This window comes from Tyto alba, unplaced genomic scaffold (genome assembly GCF_018691265.1).
Source record: "Tyto alba isolate M040663 unplaced genomic scaffold, T.alba_DEE_v4.0 Super-Scaffold_5, whole genome shotgun sequence".
NCBI lineage: Eukaryota > Metazoa > Chordata > Aves > Strigiformes > Tytonidae > Tyto > Tyto alba.
In genome coordinates, this window is record NW_024881326.1 from 12,480,996 (window position 1) to 12,500,083 (window position 19,088).

At 44.3% G+C, this 19,088-nt stretch overlaps 1 protein-coding gene across 4 annotated transcripts in view; it reads right to left on the minus strand.

Annotated features, from left to right (window-relative positions):
* DRP2 (dystrophin related protein 2) overlaps positions 1 to 9,255 on the minus strand; it is a 30,379-nt gene extending 21,124 nt beyond the window's left edge. For all 4 annotated transcript variants that reach the window (XM_032996036.2, XM_032996031.2, XM_032996030.2 and 1 more), the window contains exons 1-2: positions 8,929 to 9,255; positions 582 to 739 (exon numbers count right to left, since the gene is read on the minus strand). In XM_032996036.2, coding sequence (XP_032851927.1) covers positions 582 to 689 — 108 coding nt within the window. In that variant the 5' untranslated portion in view covers positions 690 to 739; positions 8,929 to 9,255. The remainder of the gene's footprint in view (positions 1 to 581; positions 740 to 8,928) is intronic.
* Between the last annotated feature and the right edge of the window lie 9,833 nt (positions 9,256 to 19,088).

A 19,088-nucleotide genomic window follows, 5' to 3' on the forward strand; every position in this document is an offset into this window, starting at 1 on the left:
CGCTGCCCTGCCATTTACCCAGCGATCCCGGAGACCTTCACCTCTCTGCCTGGCTTTGGCGAGGAACCTGGCCGGCTGGCTCAGAGACCCTTGGGGAAGGAGGAGGGAGACCAACAGTGTGAGCACCCACTCTCTGTTCCTCAAGATAACTAGACTAGAAAGAGGTCTGACTCCGCCTCTGCCTTACAGCATTTGCCAGGGGCTTATTTCCAAGCTCTTCTCTGCAACCAAGAAGGTTAGAAATCTGTATTTTCAGCAAAAGCTGACATTCTTCCAAGTTTCCAGGAAAAAAGTAAACCAAACCAAATACACAAGAGCTGTTAACAGTGGCCCCTTGCTCTTTATTTTGTAGGAAGCTTGAAATCCAGCTCTGCAGGTTGTCTCTCTTGCTCTACTTTGGGAAACAGTTTGCAGCCAAAGCGCTCGAGGAGAGCTAATGCTCTCATTAAGTGCAAGCCGATGGGGAGCTGGAGCTAACAGCTCTCCCTGCCGCCAGGAACAGAGGTCCCAGTTTAATCCACAGACATTCGCAACCACTGCAAAAAGCTGCCATGAGAAAGGGTCCCAGACCCAGCTCTTACCTGAGACAGTGGGTGGGCAGTGCTGCTGTGCTGTGCCCGGTCAGTGACGTGCCACTCAGGACATGGTGGGAGGACGTAGGGCCATTCCTGCATCACCAGGGGCTGCATCAGAACTGATCGATGTTCATGGGGATGGAGACAACTCAGGGCACCAGCACCTGAAAAGCAGTGTGAGAGTCCCTGGGTCAGCTTGCACCTCCTCATGGAGCGCACCCCCTTCCCAGCTGCCTAGGGTGCTGCCTTCGCAAAGGCTGAAGACTGAAAGGATGCTCCTATGTCAAATATATTTGTACTAATGTTGCAATCTTTTTTCATCTAAATGTCCACCTCTTTTTTATATCTAGTTACACAATTTGCTGTAATGATATCCTGTGTTAGTGTATAATAATCCACTGATTATGTTGCATTTTTAAAAAGGGTTGGTTTTCTTAACTACAGGAGATGCCCAGGGCTTAAAAGAAGAAGGGAAAGAGGATCTCACTGTCATGACCAATTAAGTTTAGACATAATAGATATATCCCCATAACAGACAGTATTTTCAAACCTATTCTTTTTCCCTTTTATGTTCAGAAGGAAAATTGTCTAGAGCGTCAGTCCCTCATACATGTATCTCACACTATCAGATACCTTTTAATGAGCTTTTACTCATTATGAGTTATAAAATTTCCTTTTTTATTCTGTTTCTAAAACTGCATGACCTGTAAAGGCCATTAGCAGTGCCCCTTGTCTATTCTATAGATCTGAAACACAAACTCTGGCCACAATGCTGGTTTTTTTGTTGTTTGGGCTCTGAACAAGCTAAAATTGTGATTTATCCCACTGCCTGCATCATCTCGGCTTTACAGAAAGCCACGAGAAAATAGGTTCCAGAGAAAACTGTTCAAGGTAATATTTACCTGAATCTAGCAAATATCTAGAACTGAAGCACAATCCCACAACACTACATTTGGCCAGTGGCAGTGTCATGAAAGAGCTGAGCACTGACATGTTCACAGCAGGATGGAGACCCGACGTACAAAAGTTGTGAACGTTACACAGGGCTTTGTCCAGACCAGACTCAGCACATCTGAGGTCAGAGGAGCAGATCAAGAATGATGCTTGAACACTGCCTATGATGGGTCAAGAGGCAGTGCTGAGACTGTGCTGTCTCATTTCCAACCCACTGCCTAACTTGGTGATTGCTTTCCTACTTTTAGAAGAGAACTATTGCCTGGCTCCAGCAGCCGGACCTCATGTCCAAGTGGAGATGGTGTTGCTTCCAAGGTACAGATGGAGCAACACTGCTGGAAGAAGGTCCTTGGCTTCTTCACACCCAGATCACCTGGACCACCTGAGAAACCCCCTGCTCGGTCCTGGCAGGGAAGGAGCAGGCAGCGTGTCCTGTGCAGCCAGCAATCACACCGGAGAGCCAGGTGAGGAGAAAGCCCCCAGGCCCTGGTACACACTGCTCATCTCTCACATTTTCACATCCTTCACTCCCCTGCCTGAGCTTTCACTGCTTCTCCACTCTCCATTACACGCATTAAGGGAACAGCTTATCCTGTTATATTTTTAATACTTTAGCAATTTCTACAGCCATAATTCTCTCCCTCTCCAGCAGAACAGTCTGTGCTGATCTCTCCAACATGCCGATAACCTGAGATCCTGTCCTCTACCCTTCCTGCCCATTTGCACAAATCAACATCGCAGACTGTGCATCTCGGCACCCTTGCCCTGCTTCTTTCCCCATGCAGACAGGGTTATCAGGACACTTTAAGAGTTATAAATTCCAGGGTCTTCAAAAGTCCCCAGCCTCACAGGGCAAGTTCACTTCATGCAATTCCAAGTCTACAGCAGACTATTTCTGTCTTTGACAGGAGATAATACCATGTCCTATTCCTCCAATACTTGTGCTATGTGGGGTCTGAGCTGTCTCTGATCCTCTAAATGACCTCTAGATAAGGCTCAATATAACAGAGGTACAATTCTCATGGCATGAAAAGTTATTTTGCCTCAAAGTCTCTATCAGAGGAAAGCCACTGAGCTCTATTGCATGACTGGGAAATCCATGGCTTTTGCCGACGAGGTTCTGCGACATCTTGCAGCTGCCATCCCGAGGGCTCAGTTTTTCTGTGGCGCAGTACAATGTAATTGCAGTGATGTGTGCTGGCCAGGCAGGGTCAGCCAGGCCTCCAGCGTCATGCACAGGAACCCTGCCTTCCCAGTTCTCCCAGCATATCCCAGTCTCTTGTTCCTCCCACCAGCACTGCAGAACAGGAGCAATACTGGGAAGGTCAATAGCTCTGATCTTACTGCATTTTGCTCAAGGATAAGTCTCCATCCGCAGGGCAGGTGCGATTCTGGAGACAGAGATGGGCAAACCATGTCCTACGAGTATCTATGTGCAGTCTCCATGCTCTCTGCCAGCATTATGGAATTAAGAACAGCCCTTGCCTCACCTCCTGAGTGCTGGGCTCCTGAACTCCTCCAGCGATGACAAGGTCCGTCAGGACACAGAGCTGTGGCACGAGGGAACTAAAGCCTGTCCGAGACAGCAGTCAAAGAACAAAACTGAGCTGGAAAGCGAAGTGCCAGATATGGACACTACCTCAAGCACGTCCTGAGCAATACCTTCCTGGCAAAGAAAACTTATTGCGGGTTTGATGGCAATGGCTCAGCTGCTCTTTGCCACTCTGCAATAGCAAAAACAAAGCCCAGATGTGGAGAACCCGAGATAATGTGGAAATAACTCGGCTGCATGGCAGCCAGCATTAAAGAGCCCATTCAGTGGGAGAGAGTGACAACCAGACAGTGAGGCACGACTGCAAGCAAACTGACAGCTACATATGATCCCTTGCCAAATTCTCTGTTATTCCAGGAACCAGGCAAGGAGAAATGCTCTGCTTCTCTGCTGTGGCACACAAAATATCTCCGACTCTTGAACTTTTACCTTAGTGCTTCAGTACAGCACTGTGTCTGGGCACTGCAGCATGTGAAGTAGATGCTTTGTGGATGCTTCCAGGCTAAATGTCTTTTGTCTGCCTATACCTGTCAAGAACTAAACCTGTGATTCACTTTGTCTCTCACACACCAGCATTCAATCTCTGCACTCTGCTCTAGGTTGGTGTTGGAGACCTGGCACGCTACGGCCAAGGGACAACATCAATCAAAAAAGATTTAAGTGTTGGCAACTAGAAATACCATTCCCACAGCCTACTACAAGCCTCTACTTGAAAAGGAGTTGAAAAATCCTCCTCTGGAGGACTCAGGGAACAACATGGTCAGGCAGTTCAACCAGATTTAAAGTGAGGTTGATCCCCTGGGCATACCTCTGTGCAAAAAGGAAAAATATCAAGGCCCATGTGCAGAAGCAGGTGAGAATTTCCACCGGAGAACATTGCAAGAAGCAGTCTTACAGTCACCACAGAGCAGGCACCAGGGCACTGCACCCATACAATGGAGAGAGCAAGGTGTGGAACCTTTCCCACTGGTGTGTCTCACCTGGTCTTTGCTGGAGGTCCCCACTCCAGGCCCAAAGGTGATCAGACCATTCCTCAGAAGGATCAGGTACAACCTTGTTACAGGATGCAGTTTTGCATCCTCCCACATGAAAAACACCCAACAGTCACCTCTGTTCTTAGTACACCTTAAGAAACAAAGCATTAGACATTTCACAATTATGTGAAACATTTTAGTAACCAAGCCACAACTCTTTAGCCTAATTGGAGACCATGATGATCCTCTAGTTGAAAAATAATCAAGCCAAAAATCTTGATGTTACATTTCAACAGTTTAATTCTTGGGCATTAGGGTGTATTCAAAACAAAGCAGATGCCTTTCTTCCTCTTCCTACATGAGCTGTACCTGTTACAAAGTCAGCACTGGAGAGCCTGCCTCACCGCCCTGCTTTCCAGGCAGTCTGACAAAGGCAGCTGGCATGGCCTTTGCTCAGCCAGCTCTGTTTCAGCTCACAGAACTTACTGCTCCGCTCCATGACCTCTGCACTCTCCCTGCTGACAGGCCCATTGCAGAAACCACGCCGGCTGGCCGGAGGCGCGGCTCTCAGGTGCACAGGCTGTGCCCCGTCTCCTGCAGCACCTCTGCTCCATCCCAGCCAACACAACAGCTTGCCACCAGTGCACATGCTGCACAGTGTATTTCTACCATTTTGCTGCATTTGTTTAAAATCCTCCTGACACAAACCCAGATCCAAACTCCCCCAGACATCAAGGGAATTCATACTGCAGCTGACCTGCACTGCTAAAGGTAACCCCCAGGATTAGGGACCTGCCCCAGAAGCTAGAGTCCAATGTCATATGTTGAATTTCCGGCTCTCTACCACATATAACAGCAGCAAATACAGCATATAGGTCAAGAGGTTTCTCAATCACAAGGCTTCTGCTTCAAATTGCTAATTTCCTCCAAAACATTCCTCCAGGCTGAAATTTTCCACTCCAGATCTTGGCCTATAAGGAGAAAATATGGCAACATTTTGAGGCAAGGCAGCTCAGCCTTTCTCCCATGAAGGGAATGGAAATACAAACATATTCCCTGCTGCTGGAAATGTTAATGACTTTGTTGTTGTTTAACTTACTGTACATTTTAGCTCAGCATGCTCAGTGTCCTTTAAGGGGAAAGGTGGGAGGCTTGTGGATATTTCAAAGTTCAGCTCCCATGTAGATGCTAACAAAGGGAGCATTCCCAAGCTGGCAGACAGCAGGACTCCCTCGACAGTGCAATAGCACATCCTGTTCCAGCAAAAAATTGTTTTTTGCACGTGTAAGTAAATAGATTAAGCCTGAGATCAAGGTCCAGCAGACCTAATTCCCAAGACCCCACTAGGTCAAGGTTTGGTGAGAGGGAAGGAAGATAAATCTTTGCCCCACTGGGACCAAGCATACAAACAACTCCCTCTTAGAGCATGAACCCTTGGTCTCCATTTCTATCAGCAATCTTCCACGTGAACAGACATTTACAACCCCATCACCCAAGGGCTAAAAAACCCAGATGCCAAAGCTGCAGCTGGGCTTCACACTGCGCTTCCACCTAAGTACTAGGCCCTTTTCATTAATTAGAATAAAGGATCCTTCAATTAAGGAGTTGCCCGTAAGAAATAACATACAATCTTTGCTGTATCTGGTAGCGAGCAAATGGCACAGAAGATGTCTTATTCACTGAGGGCGGGTAAAGTGGGGCACTCTCAAATCTAATGATCTGCATTCTTGAATGACCACTTAGACTGTAAACTCATAACCAAAATGTCATTTTAATTCAATGGATAAATAGGTGCCACAGGTCCTAATAAAGAAGCAACATCTCTTCCGCTGGCTCACTCTCTCTCCATTTTCCCAAACAAAACAACACACACATGCACACAAAAACTCAAATTGAAAAATTTCATCAGTTAGTCTTGCACCAGGAAACTGGGATGACAACGTCCACAGCTAACCAGGTGAGTGTGGGTGCATGCCCACAACATGGCCACGCAGAACTGAGTGCTCCTCTCTCTGCTTAAAAATAACTTATGGGTATTTATTCAGGAAGATTAAAATCTAAATTTCTTCACACACCGTTTCAGACTCTCAGCTGGGTTTTAAGCTGCTCTCTCCAAAACTCACTTTGCCTAGGAATTCTTCTCATCTCTTCTCATCCTCCTTCGTTTAGACAAGTACTACAAATAATTACCCAAGCACCTTGAGGACCCAGCTGTAAACACACAGCCCCACTGTGCCGGACACAGAGAAGTTGCTGTCTGATAGGCCTGACAGACAAAAAGCAGCAGTGGAAGAAGCAAACATCCTACAGCCTCCCAGAGGAGTCAGCCGGGGGGTAATAACTTTCCTAGTGACCAAAGCAAGGTTGCACCAACCATAAAAATTTAACCCAATTCTTCAGAGGCTCAGCTGTGTCCTACAACCAGCCCTGAAACCAGCCTGTTTGAACCCACTAAAAAATCTGAGTCTTGTCTTTGTCTATCTCCTCTAAGAGCCTGAGCTTTCCCTTCCCTGCTGTCAGAGGCAGGAAATAAGTCTTGCTTCATTGTAAAAAACACATCACCCATTTGCCACACTATATAACCGATCAGCAATAGTGGGAAGAGCACACCCACCACACAGTGATAGCCAAGGTAGCACTGTGTTAACTTTTGGCTTCCTTGGCATTTTTCTTCTCATTCTCAGTGTCAAACTAAAATCTATTTCTCTCCACTGAATATTCCGCTTTGCCCCCAACAAGCTTGTCTTTATAATAAACTCCCAGCCAAAGCACAGGGTTTTCTGGCCTTCTGAGGCCATGCATTTTATAAGCAGGCTGTGTGCCACATGAAGTCACATTTCCTTTCCTTTCTTGAGATGTATCAGAGCGACCTTATTCTTATGCTAAGGGAAAAAACAGCAAAGGAAAATGAGATGGGGCTATTTTGGCTCAATTCTGAAAAGCTCAGTTTCATCTTTTTACACCTGTGAAAATGAGGTTTTTTGAAGACTGATTTCTTTCTATTCAGTATGTCTTGTTTCATGAGACTTACAATTCCTCTTTTATGCTTTTATCATAGGCATCCAGCCTAAAGTGGAGGCCTTGAATGTATTTCTCAGAATAGTATTATAATCAGAAAATCACCATACATCTTCAGAACTTGGTGCTTTTGTTTGAATGCATTCATTTAATATCCCTGTTCCCCATCTCACTTTCTTTAGTTTTGAAGAAAGTCACTCCAACCCGAACAACCCCATTCACAGTTACAGTTCTGGCCAATTTTAGTGAGTAGGATTGATCTATCTCAGGTATTAATCCAGACGGAGATGGTCCTCATCTTAATTTCTTCAGTTACCAAAAAGGACCTGAACACAGCATCACATCACAGCACCCGCTCCAGTGCCTTCCCATCCCAGCATTCCTGGGCACAGCGCTGCAAAACAAGATAGTTTGAGATTGCACATCTATAGTCTGGTCCCTTTCCGGAGTGCCATCACACGCTTGTTGTCACCAGAGCCCTGCCTGGCCAGTTCCTGCAGCAGCAGAGAAAGCAGCTTTCAGCATGGGGAACGGGCAGGGGAGGATGCGAGATGGCACCAGAGCCACGGCAGGCACACGCGCTACACACAGCTGCCAGAAAAACAGCAACCCTCCTGGCGCAACTGAGCCTTGTAGCCGGGAATTCGCACAGTGTGCTGCTCTACAGTGCTATGGCCAGGCAATAAAGGCCATTAAAGAGACTAATCAAGCCAGAACTCTCACAGCTCCAGAGAGATTGGTGAGCAGCAGAAGGAGAGAAGGTGTGAAGGACCTTAGATTAAGGCACAGGTAAAACACAGATTGACAAAGACTTGACTGTAGATTTTTTTTCTTTTTAACACTGAAAACCAAAACCCAGACAAACATCTGTTCCTCCCACAGACAACATGGCATTTAAAAGCGTGGGAGTAATTGGTCCACACCACTGTCACTGTACATGGGCAATCTCAGCATTGAGTCCCCATGAATACGATGCTGGCAATTCCACCAGCAGAGCTCTATGCCTGTGATGCTGTGCCAAAGGGAAGACCGAAGGGAACAGGCTGGACTGGGGACCGGTAATAATCTGTTGTGCAAAGTGGCACTAAATCTTGGTGACCCCCTGCCCAGGCTGCCCTATCTGGTGTGGAGAGGGAGGCAGAGTGCTGAGCCCTGGGGAGCAGGAAAGGTCCCGTGCCTCCCACAGACGGTTCTGCAGCCGGTCGGGGCTGCCTGCATCAAAGGGAAGGCCAGCGGTGGCAATATATGGCCTTGAGAGAGGAGGAGGAGGAACAAGGAGTGAAAGGGATTGGAGAGAAGCTGGGGGAGGGGAGGGCGGACACATAAAGGAGCAAGGCTGGGCTGGGTAAGGTAGTGAATGAAAAGGGCAGATCAGGGACTAGAGTCTGATCCCAGCTTACTACTTGAGAAATATTTGGGTCTCTGCCTTGTCCTGCTGCCTAACCCTCTCAGAAGGATGGTAGGAGGCCACCATGCACCCTGTTCAAAGCAGTCCTTCAGCTCAGGCAAACACTGCCAGGGTAAATAATCCTTCAGCATGCAAAGAAGCAAAGCTGTTGAAATCGGGATGCTGGCTACTATTGTTTGCCTTAGGAATCCACATCACTTGCTGGCTCCAGCCTCTCCCTTGTGGAAACAGTTTTGACCACCTCTCCTGCTCCCACTGTATCCTTCCTGACACCCTTTTCTTTTCTACATGCTTCCTCCCTCACACATACATGGACAGTGTTACTGTGAAGGGATATATACACACACACCCAAAGAGAGTATTTCCGAGGTTAACCATCTGTCTGTATCTTCCCCTTTTCCAGCCCAGCCAGGATCTGAGTAGCAAACAAATTTTGTCATGGCCTACCTTCCAAGTCCACCAGGTCTGAGAAGCGAGGGGCAGCGGCCGCTGGGCTTTGGGAGCGGGGACTGGGGCTGCCTCTGTGAATCAGCAAAGGAGTCCCTGTGACAGGGATGCATGCTGAGGCTGAGCGCTGCTGTCTGCACGCTCCCTGCCTCTCCTCCTCCACCACCCGGCGCTGCTGTGTTGCTATGCAATCACATCACCAGGAGTAACAGCATCTCTCTGAGCCTGAAAAGAGATACCCTTGACTCGTCAAACGCAGGAGGAACAAGGACGATCCCACAAAGTGCCCGGCCCTTTGGAGATCTCCTCGGCCAGCGATTGATCCAATGGAGGGGAGGGAGAAGAATGGAGATGCAAAGACAGACACACGCACAGGAGGAGGAGGAGGAGACAAAATACACATGGAGAGGGAGAAAGGAAAGGGAGGGGGGGAGAAATACATATGCACAAAAGGCGCTGTGGTCTGACCTCTGTGGACCTGACACAGGCTGCTGGGCTCAGACACACTTCCCACTGCTTGCCGACATCTCCCCACTGCCTTTCAGGACTGGCTGCTCTCATTTTAGGTTAGATATGGCCATGCGTGTGCTGGAAAATGCCAGACACATTCACCTCCTTTCTTAACCGCAATTTGGGTGTCTGGCACAAGGTTTAATAACTTTAAAATAGCCCATTTTAAAATTAAAGTTATGGAGCAAAAACAGGATAATCACTTAATTTCGGATAGGCTTCCTATTCTTCTTAGAAAAGAAAAATAAGTAAAGGAAGAACCAAGTCTCCAAGCTGGGAAGAAAACCTGATCCAAGTTTTTTTAAATGTCAGGGTATTTTGTCTCAGCTCACGAATAACAGAAGATTTGAGCTGCTAACTTGGCTGAGGACACAAGCAGACCTGGAGTTGGGATTTCAGTCCATACATAACATAGTTTGCAGTTCTTCAGATCATTCCACCCAAAGATTTAAAAATGCTCAAGATGTTATTCCCATATTACACAAAAAGAAAAAGAATTATATGACTTAGTCAGAAATAGCGTTCAAATCTGATCACAGACTCGTGCTTTAGCCATTAAACTGTCTCAGCCTCTCCCTGGAAAAATTGAATCTTGGGAAACACGATCTTCTTGGACTTTGTCAGAACACCTTCTAATGAGCCTTAGCCCTTTTTTTCCCAGAGCTGACAGACTGAAGATGTTAATTTTCTACTCATACAGTCGTGTTCTGCAGAAATGTCACTGCTGTTGCTCAATTTTGTACATTTATTTCTCTCAAATGGTAGGACAGATATACCTCAAAATGCAGGTTCACTTGGTTCATTCAGATCCAGCAAATGGATATGTAACAACAGCTTCACAATTCCACTACATTTCTGAAAATCATTTCTGGCCAAGACACCTTTCTTGCAGCAATGGAAAATACAACTGGCAAACGACCAACCATGTTCTGGGCTGCATCAAGAGAAGTGTGGCCAGCAGGTTGAGGGAGGGGATTCTCCCCTTCTACTCTGCTCTCATGAGACCCCCTACAGTGCTGTGTCCAGCTCTGGAGCCCCCAGTATTCAGTGGTTCCAGAGGAGGCCACAAAGATCATCAGGGGCTGAAGAACCTCCTTCATGAGGACAGGCTGAGAGAGTTGAGGGTGTTCAGCCTGGAGAAGAGAAGGCTCTGGGGACACCTTATAGTGTCCTTCCAGTACTGAAAGGGGGCTATGTGAAAGGTGGGTAGGGACTCTATCAGGGGATATGGGGATAGGATGAGGGGTAGTGGCCTTAAACAGAAAGAGGGTAGATTTAGGTTAGATATAAGGAAAAAATTCTTCCCTGTGAGGGTGGTGAGACACTGGCACAGGTTCCCCAGAGAAGCTGTGGCTGCCCCCTCCCTGGAAGGATTTGAGGCCAGGTTGGATGGGGCTTTGAGCAACCTGATCTAGTGGAAGGTGTCCCTGCCTGTGGCAGGGGGATTGGAGCTAGATGATCTTTACGGTCCCTTCTAACCCAAACCATTCTATGGTCCTATAAACTACTCGCAGTGGCATGGGTCTGTCCATTGAGTAACATTGGTCAGGAAATGCTGACACATAGAGCAACAGGGCCCAACCTGCCTCAGTTACCCACTGCTGTGACCAGCGTGGTGGGGAGAGCAAGTCTACCTTTCAGCCAGTTTTGGGACCCTAAGAACAAAACTTTCTAATCCCACACTATTGTTGGAAGCTGGATGTAAACAGGTTAAAAACTTTTCTATGTCACCAACTTAAACCTGGACAAAGCAGTCAAAATACAGTTGACCTTCAGTAAAATATATTTGAGAGAGTCCTCAAGAAACCAGTGTGCTCATGGTGGTACCAACTAGAACCTCCAGCAGGTGGGTGGCTGACCCCGAGGAAGCTCTTCTCTCATCCTAGGTAGGTGAACCAAGAGTCAGGAGCAGAGCCCATCAGCACATAGGCAAGATGTACAGAAACCTCATGTAACTACACTGAAAAGAGATTTTTTTAAATAGCAACCTCCTTACAGTTGGTTCCAAAAGGAGCAGCACTGAATACTTCAAGTACCATCCCAAGAATACATACTCCACACACCTTCTGCTTTTAAAAGCTTCTTCAATAGCTTCTGTTTCCACAACAGCTGTACTGATGCAACAAAACTCATTCTGAAAAGCTGAATTTAGACCAAAAAAAAGATATGGAAAGAAATACAGAAATGAGTAGAGTCTTTTCTGGGCTATTTTTGTGTATACATACGCACACAAGTCCTGGGTTAAGTAAGGAGAGTGAGGAGGGGGGAAAAAAAACAACAGAGTGCCGGAAGGGCTATCCAGGCAACTCCAAACACACCATTCTACAGACCAAATCCAACTGCAGCATGCATCTGTCACCAGCAGCATCTATAAGGAACACAACAACATGGATAAACAAAGTGAATACACATCAAGTGGAGTCACAGATGCATGAGACAAACATCAGCACAGAGATATTAACAGACAGCACAAATCACAAAACCAAGGTGCCTTACAGTACCTGTATCCTAAATTATTGATAGTTTAGGGACAGCAAAATGCAGCAAGAAAAAAAATCTGTGTCAGTCTAGCTTAAATTTTAAGACAAACTAGAATCTCTGGTGAAAGAGTTGCTTCCAACACTGAGAGCATGTCCTAAGTCCCTCAATACCTTCTGTTTTAAGACTATAATTAGGCCAAACAGCTGAGCAATTCAGAACTTAAAGGAAATCAGGGAGACAAATTTGGATTTGTCATAAACACAACCTCTCACATAAACACTGTAACTTTTTAAAGTGTATGGGAAGGTTTATGAGACAGGATGCTAAATTTGGCATCCTTTGAGTTCTGAAGAGAACTTAATCCAAAAAAAGGAACTCCAAGAACCCAGCTTCCAGAAGACACAGCAGTACCTAGAGTATGCCTTTCCCTAACAAAACATTTCAGATATTTTGTGTTTTACTAAATGACAAATATGTGCCTTGTTAGCAAAACTAAGAATCTCTACCTATGCAACAAAGACATCTCAACATGCACAATGCTAAATAAAAAGTACAAACATATAATAGATAAAAATCAAGCCAGGTTTTATAAGTCATGAACATGAAATTGAAATCAGATTCTGATTTATACCAGAATCACTCCCTTTAAAACACTGGAGTTGAAATCAACTTAAATTATTGAAACAGATTCCAGTTTACACTTGTGAAATCAGAATCAGCCGCACTGACTAAATATACAGAGTCACAAAATGCAGAATACCCTGAATACAAATGCATTTGCTGAAAATGATTGGTGAAAACTGTGCTATATGGAGATATACTAACAATATATTTAGTTTGAAAATTTTAAAAAGCTAGAAGGACAGGCTGCATCTGGCCTGATCCTAAAGTCTCTGTTACCTTCTCTTTATTCAAAGTCTGCATTAAGAGAATCACTCTTAAACTGGAACATCCGTAACATTAAGTATCTTGCATTACCAACCAATAAAAATATTAACTAAAATTCTAGCATTCACATTTTCAACACAATACTTTAGGTGTCAATACAGTTAAAGGCTATTACTTTTACTTTTTTTTTTCCCATAACCTCCCACCCATTAACTTCCTCTTCTAAAACAGTCCTTGCCACAGAGAATTGTTTCCCAAAATGTGTACTCTCTCCTATTCAAACACTGCGACCTCCCTTCTTTGAAATCTTACATCTCATGAAAGAGAAGGATCATCTTCCTTCTCACGCAGAAGAAGAAGCGTTGTTACCATCCTTTGGAAAATTTGTTATATTCTTTCACCTTCTGAGTAAACCTCAAATTTATCAACTTATTCCAGTTAAAGTATTTTAGAGAATGATGCTTCACCTAGGAACCTAGAATGTAGATTGTGCAAGGCAGATTACCATTTACCAGTGTGGAATAAATTCTCAAAAATCCCTCATATAGAGCCCTACCAAGACCACACACACAGAATGCAAAGTGAAGAAAGGCTTCGGGGAGCATGACGCAGCAGCAGCAAGGCAGGCAGTATGCTAGAGCATGTTCATACACCTGTATTCAACTGATCTTTGCCTTGCACAAAGCGCTGCAGCAGTTTGTTGAGCAACCTCTGATGAGGAAGCCACACAGCATTTGGAGCAGAGAAGCAGCTGGTGGAACCTGATGAGAGTAATCTCCAAATTAGGGGCTGGAAAGACAATTAGAGGTGGTGAAGTTCCTAGATGTAGAAATGAGCCATTGATATCCTAACAGCCTCTAAACCAAAGAACAGAGCTAAAAATTGACTGAGAATATATGTGAACGTACATCCTTGCTAGATGGAGAATACAGGAAGAGACAAGAAAAGAGCACTTTCTCTAGAGCCACACACCAACTTTGTGGATCCAGCTGCTAAAGGTTTTGGTGAAAGGCATGTGAGCTGGGACAAGGTCCCTTATGGCTTGAAGAAATCCCATCTCTCCTCAAAAGCCTACAAATCCCTGTTTTCCTGAGACACAGGGCTCCCTCATCTGGGTCTCCTCCTAACTGAAGTAACAAATAAGACCAAGCTCTCACACAGCCGTCCATATCAAACTGACAGCAATTTCGTTTTGATAAGGATCATTGATCTCAGTGGTTATGCTGTGTCTAACTGCGAAGGGAAGACCAGAAGAAACAGATCTCACACAAAGGGACAGACTGCCCACCAACCCCAGTACATTAGGCAAGCATGCTTGTGAGTAGAGCACAAAGAGCCTCTTCTCAACAAGAAGGAACAAAACTAGAATTAGGGGTCCTAAATTCAGCTTGAGAAGAATCTTAAGAATAGTTGCCCAGATATTGTACTGATAACGTAAAAGTTAGTCAGTAAAGAAACTCTCAGATATCAAGGTTTAAGGTTTCTGAAATAAACAATCCTTTATTGGTGCCAGGTCAGTGGGGGATAATTCCACCTAACACTGACCCCACCGACATGTTAGTATCTTGTTAATATAGTAAAAATTGGTACATATTCATTAGCTTTCAGGGGATTATTTACATATGAATAAGCTTTTCCTGGAACTCATTTTAATATTATAATGTCCTTTATGCATATGTAATTGTGCCTCCTGGTGGTAACTTTAATGAGTGGGTGGTTGTTACTTCCTTCTTCTTCATCTTCTTCACCTTGTCCTCTCCTTAACCTTGTCTTTTTTGGCACTCATTGTTTGGATTAAGTCCACAAACCACAAAACCAGCCCATTCTTGTCTTCTTGCAACTCTTCTTTTTCTTATCTTATCATTGAGTATTCAGCAAATATTCTACTTAATCTGAACATACCTTGTATGGTCAGTGGCTACGTGCAAGACTGCAATTAAGCAACCACTAGCTTCAAAGGTCTATAGTTAACAATAACAGCTTGTTTCAAGGACCTGTCTTCTAAGCAGTCTGTCTTTCTAAGCAAATATTACAAGGTAAATCGAAGTTATCAGTACCATCCTGTTCCTTTTTATTTTGGTTAAATAACTGATGTCAAATAAATAACTGCACCTTCTTTGCTAGCACCAATAAGCACAAAAATCTTCCAAGCACAGATTCTACCCTGCCAAAAGCGTTTAGAAAAACAGCGGGATACTTTCTATAAGCACAGTACCTGGGGTGAGAGAGAAAAATGGGTACAGAACTGATACAAGCAGACAGCTGACATGAATTCAGAAACAGAATTAATCCCCCTTTTCATTTATTCCTTCATAGGGATTGAAACAGTCCATCTCAATGAGAAATGAGGATGACAGGGGAGAAAGGAAATCTTTTCAGAGCAGCTGATACCTTTGAGATGATGCCTTCAAGCAGTTGATGCCTACAAGTTGAGGCCTGCAATAATTAGGGATGAGAAGCATTCCATTGTACCTCATATGGTCATGCTGGTATACTTGGTTTAAGCAATTTGCAGACTCAAGGATGAGCAAACGGATATTATTATGACCAAGAACTAGCCAAGACTAGATAACCAGAGGGAAGAAAAACTTGTAATTGGGTTAGTCCATACTGCACACGCTCAAAAGGAGAGTTCAAGCAACAGACACACCAGAGAGTTCCCGCCCAGAAGACCCTCAGAGACTCAAAGTGCATGCGTAATTAAGATGTAAATATTACAATTAGCTCTGGGAAATAGGATATGTATATCCATTCCAGGAAACCTAATGTATATGTATGTAGCTGAATGATACAAGCTTTGTTTGTTACGACTTGCAGCGTGCACGTTAGGTGGAACAATCCCCCGTGCACCCAGCGCTGCAATAAAGAGAATGCCTGCTTCTTAATGTTACATTGGTGTTAAGGGGATTATTCCCAGTTTTGGTGACCCAGGTGGGACACTGCTCCTGAACCTCGACATATCCGTGGGATCGCAGGACCTCCAGCCAGCACTGAGGAATTCTCGGGGAGAACCTCCAATCCCCAGACTGAAGAGCTCAGAGAAAGTCCCCAAGTAAGATTAAAGGCATTCTTTTGGGGTTTTTGGTTGCCTGCCTATAAGATGTGGTGAAAGCCTTGCAAGGTTGGGCTATAAGGGTACCTTAGGGGTCTGAGTCCCTGTTTGGTTAAGTTCTACCAAACAAAAGTTTGGAGGACGCTGGGGTTTTGGGGGTTAGAGTCCACGTTTGGTTGAGGTAACTTGGTTCTTTGAAATTCATGCTCTGCTTACTGGGTTACAGTTATTGTCTTGGCGTATCATTTTGTGTATTGATTGAGATTTGACTAAAATGAGTGTGAGACAGTCCAAGGGTGATATCCTGAAAAAGTCTCTGTTTGGATGCATTTTGAGACAGTGGAAGCAACTTGATGGATCCCCAGGGGGGAACATGACAAAAAGCTATCTAGTTAAATATTGTAATCAGTGGAATCAGTGGTGGCCATTATACAAAGTGGATGATAAGGAAAAATAGCATTTTAAATTATAACACCATGCTGCAATTAATGTTGTTTCTGAGAAGGAAAATGGGATGAAGTATTATATGGTGATATGTTCTTTACTTCGAAAAATCACCCAGAATGGCAAAAGGAGTGTGTTATAAATCTGATCCCTAATGATCATTTTGTCTTGGCTTTGGAAAAAAGAGTAAAACTTTGAGAAGGTGTTGCTCTGCATGTAGTATAGGACAGAGATGTTTAATGTTGTACAGAGGGAAGATGATGATGTCGTGTTGATGGTAGCCCCGGGGCAGCTCTTGGGGCCCTTGGACAGTGAATTTAATGAGGTGAGAGTGGATGATAATCGTCAAAGAAATGAATCAAGATCAGGATTAGGGATGGATGGCTTTAGTCCAGCAGCAGGGTGAACAAGTAGACTAGGAGAAGATGCTATACAGTAACCTCCACATCAGGTTGTGGCAAACAACAGACCAATAACTATGAAGGTCCCATTTTCAATTGCTGATCTTAATAATTGGAAAGAAGCAGCTGGAAATTATAGCTATGCTCCCAACAAAGCAGCTAATGCTTTTGAGATGATTAAAACCCAGGACCCTGATTGGAGAGATGAAGCAATTATGCAAGTGCTGTTTGACAGTACTGAAAGAGAAATGATTCGCCAAGTGGCTAGAACACATGTGGAAGCACAAGTCACTTCAGGGATTCTACAGGGGTCAGTGGAAGTCCACCTTCCCTCTGTGGACACACACTGGAACCCAAATGCTGACAGACCCAGGCAGCTTCTGATGCAATAACAAAAATTGATTTTATTTGGTATTCAGAATGCAATGTCTAAGACAATCAACGTGTCTAAGATATATGAGATCAAACAAAACAGGAAGGATTCCCCTATGGATTTCCTGAATAGATTAAAAGAAGCTGCTTGCAAATATACTGATTTTGATCCTGACTCCAAAGAAGGTAGAGGCCAATTTGCTTATATAGTTGTTGGACAGTCCTCAGACAATATCAGAAGAAAGTTGACAGATTGCAGGGAAATTATGCCCATGATTGGGGAAAATTATTCGATACTGCCTGGATTGCTTATAGAAATAGGGATAAGGGGAAGGAGAAGGCAGAGAGTAGGCTAGTAGCAGCATTAGAAGAAAATACTTAAGGCAGAGGACAAAAATATTGTGGAAGGGGACTAGGAAGGGGCAGACCCTCAAGGAATTTAGGATGATCCAGATGCCATCTAAGGGAAAATCAGTGTGCCTGTTGTAAAAGGGATAGGCATTGGAAAGTGGGAGTGCCTCCTTCCAGAAGGAAGGGCCCAGCCAAGCAGCCCTTCAAACCTCTTTCTTTTGATCAGCAAAGATTGAAGGGGACTGGAAGAGTCAGTCCTAGCAGAACCTCTGGTTAAAACAAAGCTGGGAAGTGAGAAAACTGAATTTCTGGTTGATACTTGGAGATACTTATTCTGTTATAAACAGTTTAGAGGGAGAGTTGAGCACTAAAAATACAAGCATTATTGCTGTGACATGGGTTCATAAAACATGGCGATTTTTCAAACTTTTAGCAATTAAGTTGGGAGAACAATGAGTCATTCACCAGTTTTTGTATATGCCGAATTCACCCAAACCATTGTTAGGGAGAGATATGCTTGAAAAATTGGAAGAAGAAATTAAATTTAAGAACAGGGAAGTAGAAATTTTAATTTCAGAAACTAAATATGTTGAGGTGGCAGCCTTATTGTTACAGGATATGAGCCCTGATAGGAAAAAGATACCTTCAGAAGCGGAAGATGCTGTGATTCCTATTGTATGGGCTGGAGAAGACCCAGAAAAATACAAAAGAGCAGATTGGCCTTAAACCAAGATCATCCCTGGAAAGTATTAAACAGCCAATAATTGAGAAATTCAAGGTACAAGTTACTAGTAGAGTGTGAGTCAAAACAGAACACCCCATTTTACCAGTTAAAAAGGCCAATGGAAAGGATTATCAAGTGGTCCAGCACCTGAGGGCAATAAAAGAGATAACCCAGGACATTCACCCTGTAGTGGCAAATCCATACAGTGTTGGCAACCCTCACCGAGGAACAAGGTTGGTTCACAGACTTGTAAGATGTTTTTTTTCTGCATTCCCCTCAATACTAAAACTCCAGAGCTCTTTGCTTTTGAGTGGGAAAATCCCAAAACAGGGAGAAAAACCACAATATACCTGGATGGTTTTATGTCAAGGGTTTAAGAATAGCCTGATGATCTTTGGAAATCAATTGGCAAAAGACTTGGAAATTTTGAGAACAGAAAATCACCAAGCAACTGTACTGCAGTATGTGGATGACATTTTGATTGCAGCAGAGACTGAGGAACAATGTCTTGCACTGACCATAAAAGCCTTTTGAATTTCCTGGGCATCAGCAGATCACGGGTGTCAAAGGACAAAGCCCACATTACCCAGGAATCAGTTATGTATTTGGGATTTTAAATCCTGAAAGGCCAGAGACAGCTAGGATCCGAGCAAAGAGGCCATCTGCCACCTCCTTGAGCCCAAAACTTTGCCTGTAATTCATTCATTCTTGGAAATGGCTATGTATCATTAACTACGGATTACTGTCCTGGTATAGGTGGTGGACAGGCAACAATATGGGTTGCAGATCAATAGTGATTCTCTTTATTGCCCTTTTTCACACACTTTTTATAACCCTTAAGGCAAGCCAGGGCAGTTAGATCACAGCCTATTGGCAGCTGCTTAACTAACTTAGTTTCTATTGGGCTTTTCCTTAGCAACCTCCTGTAACTAAGGCC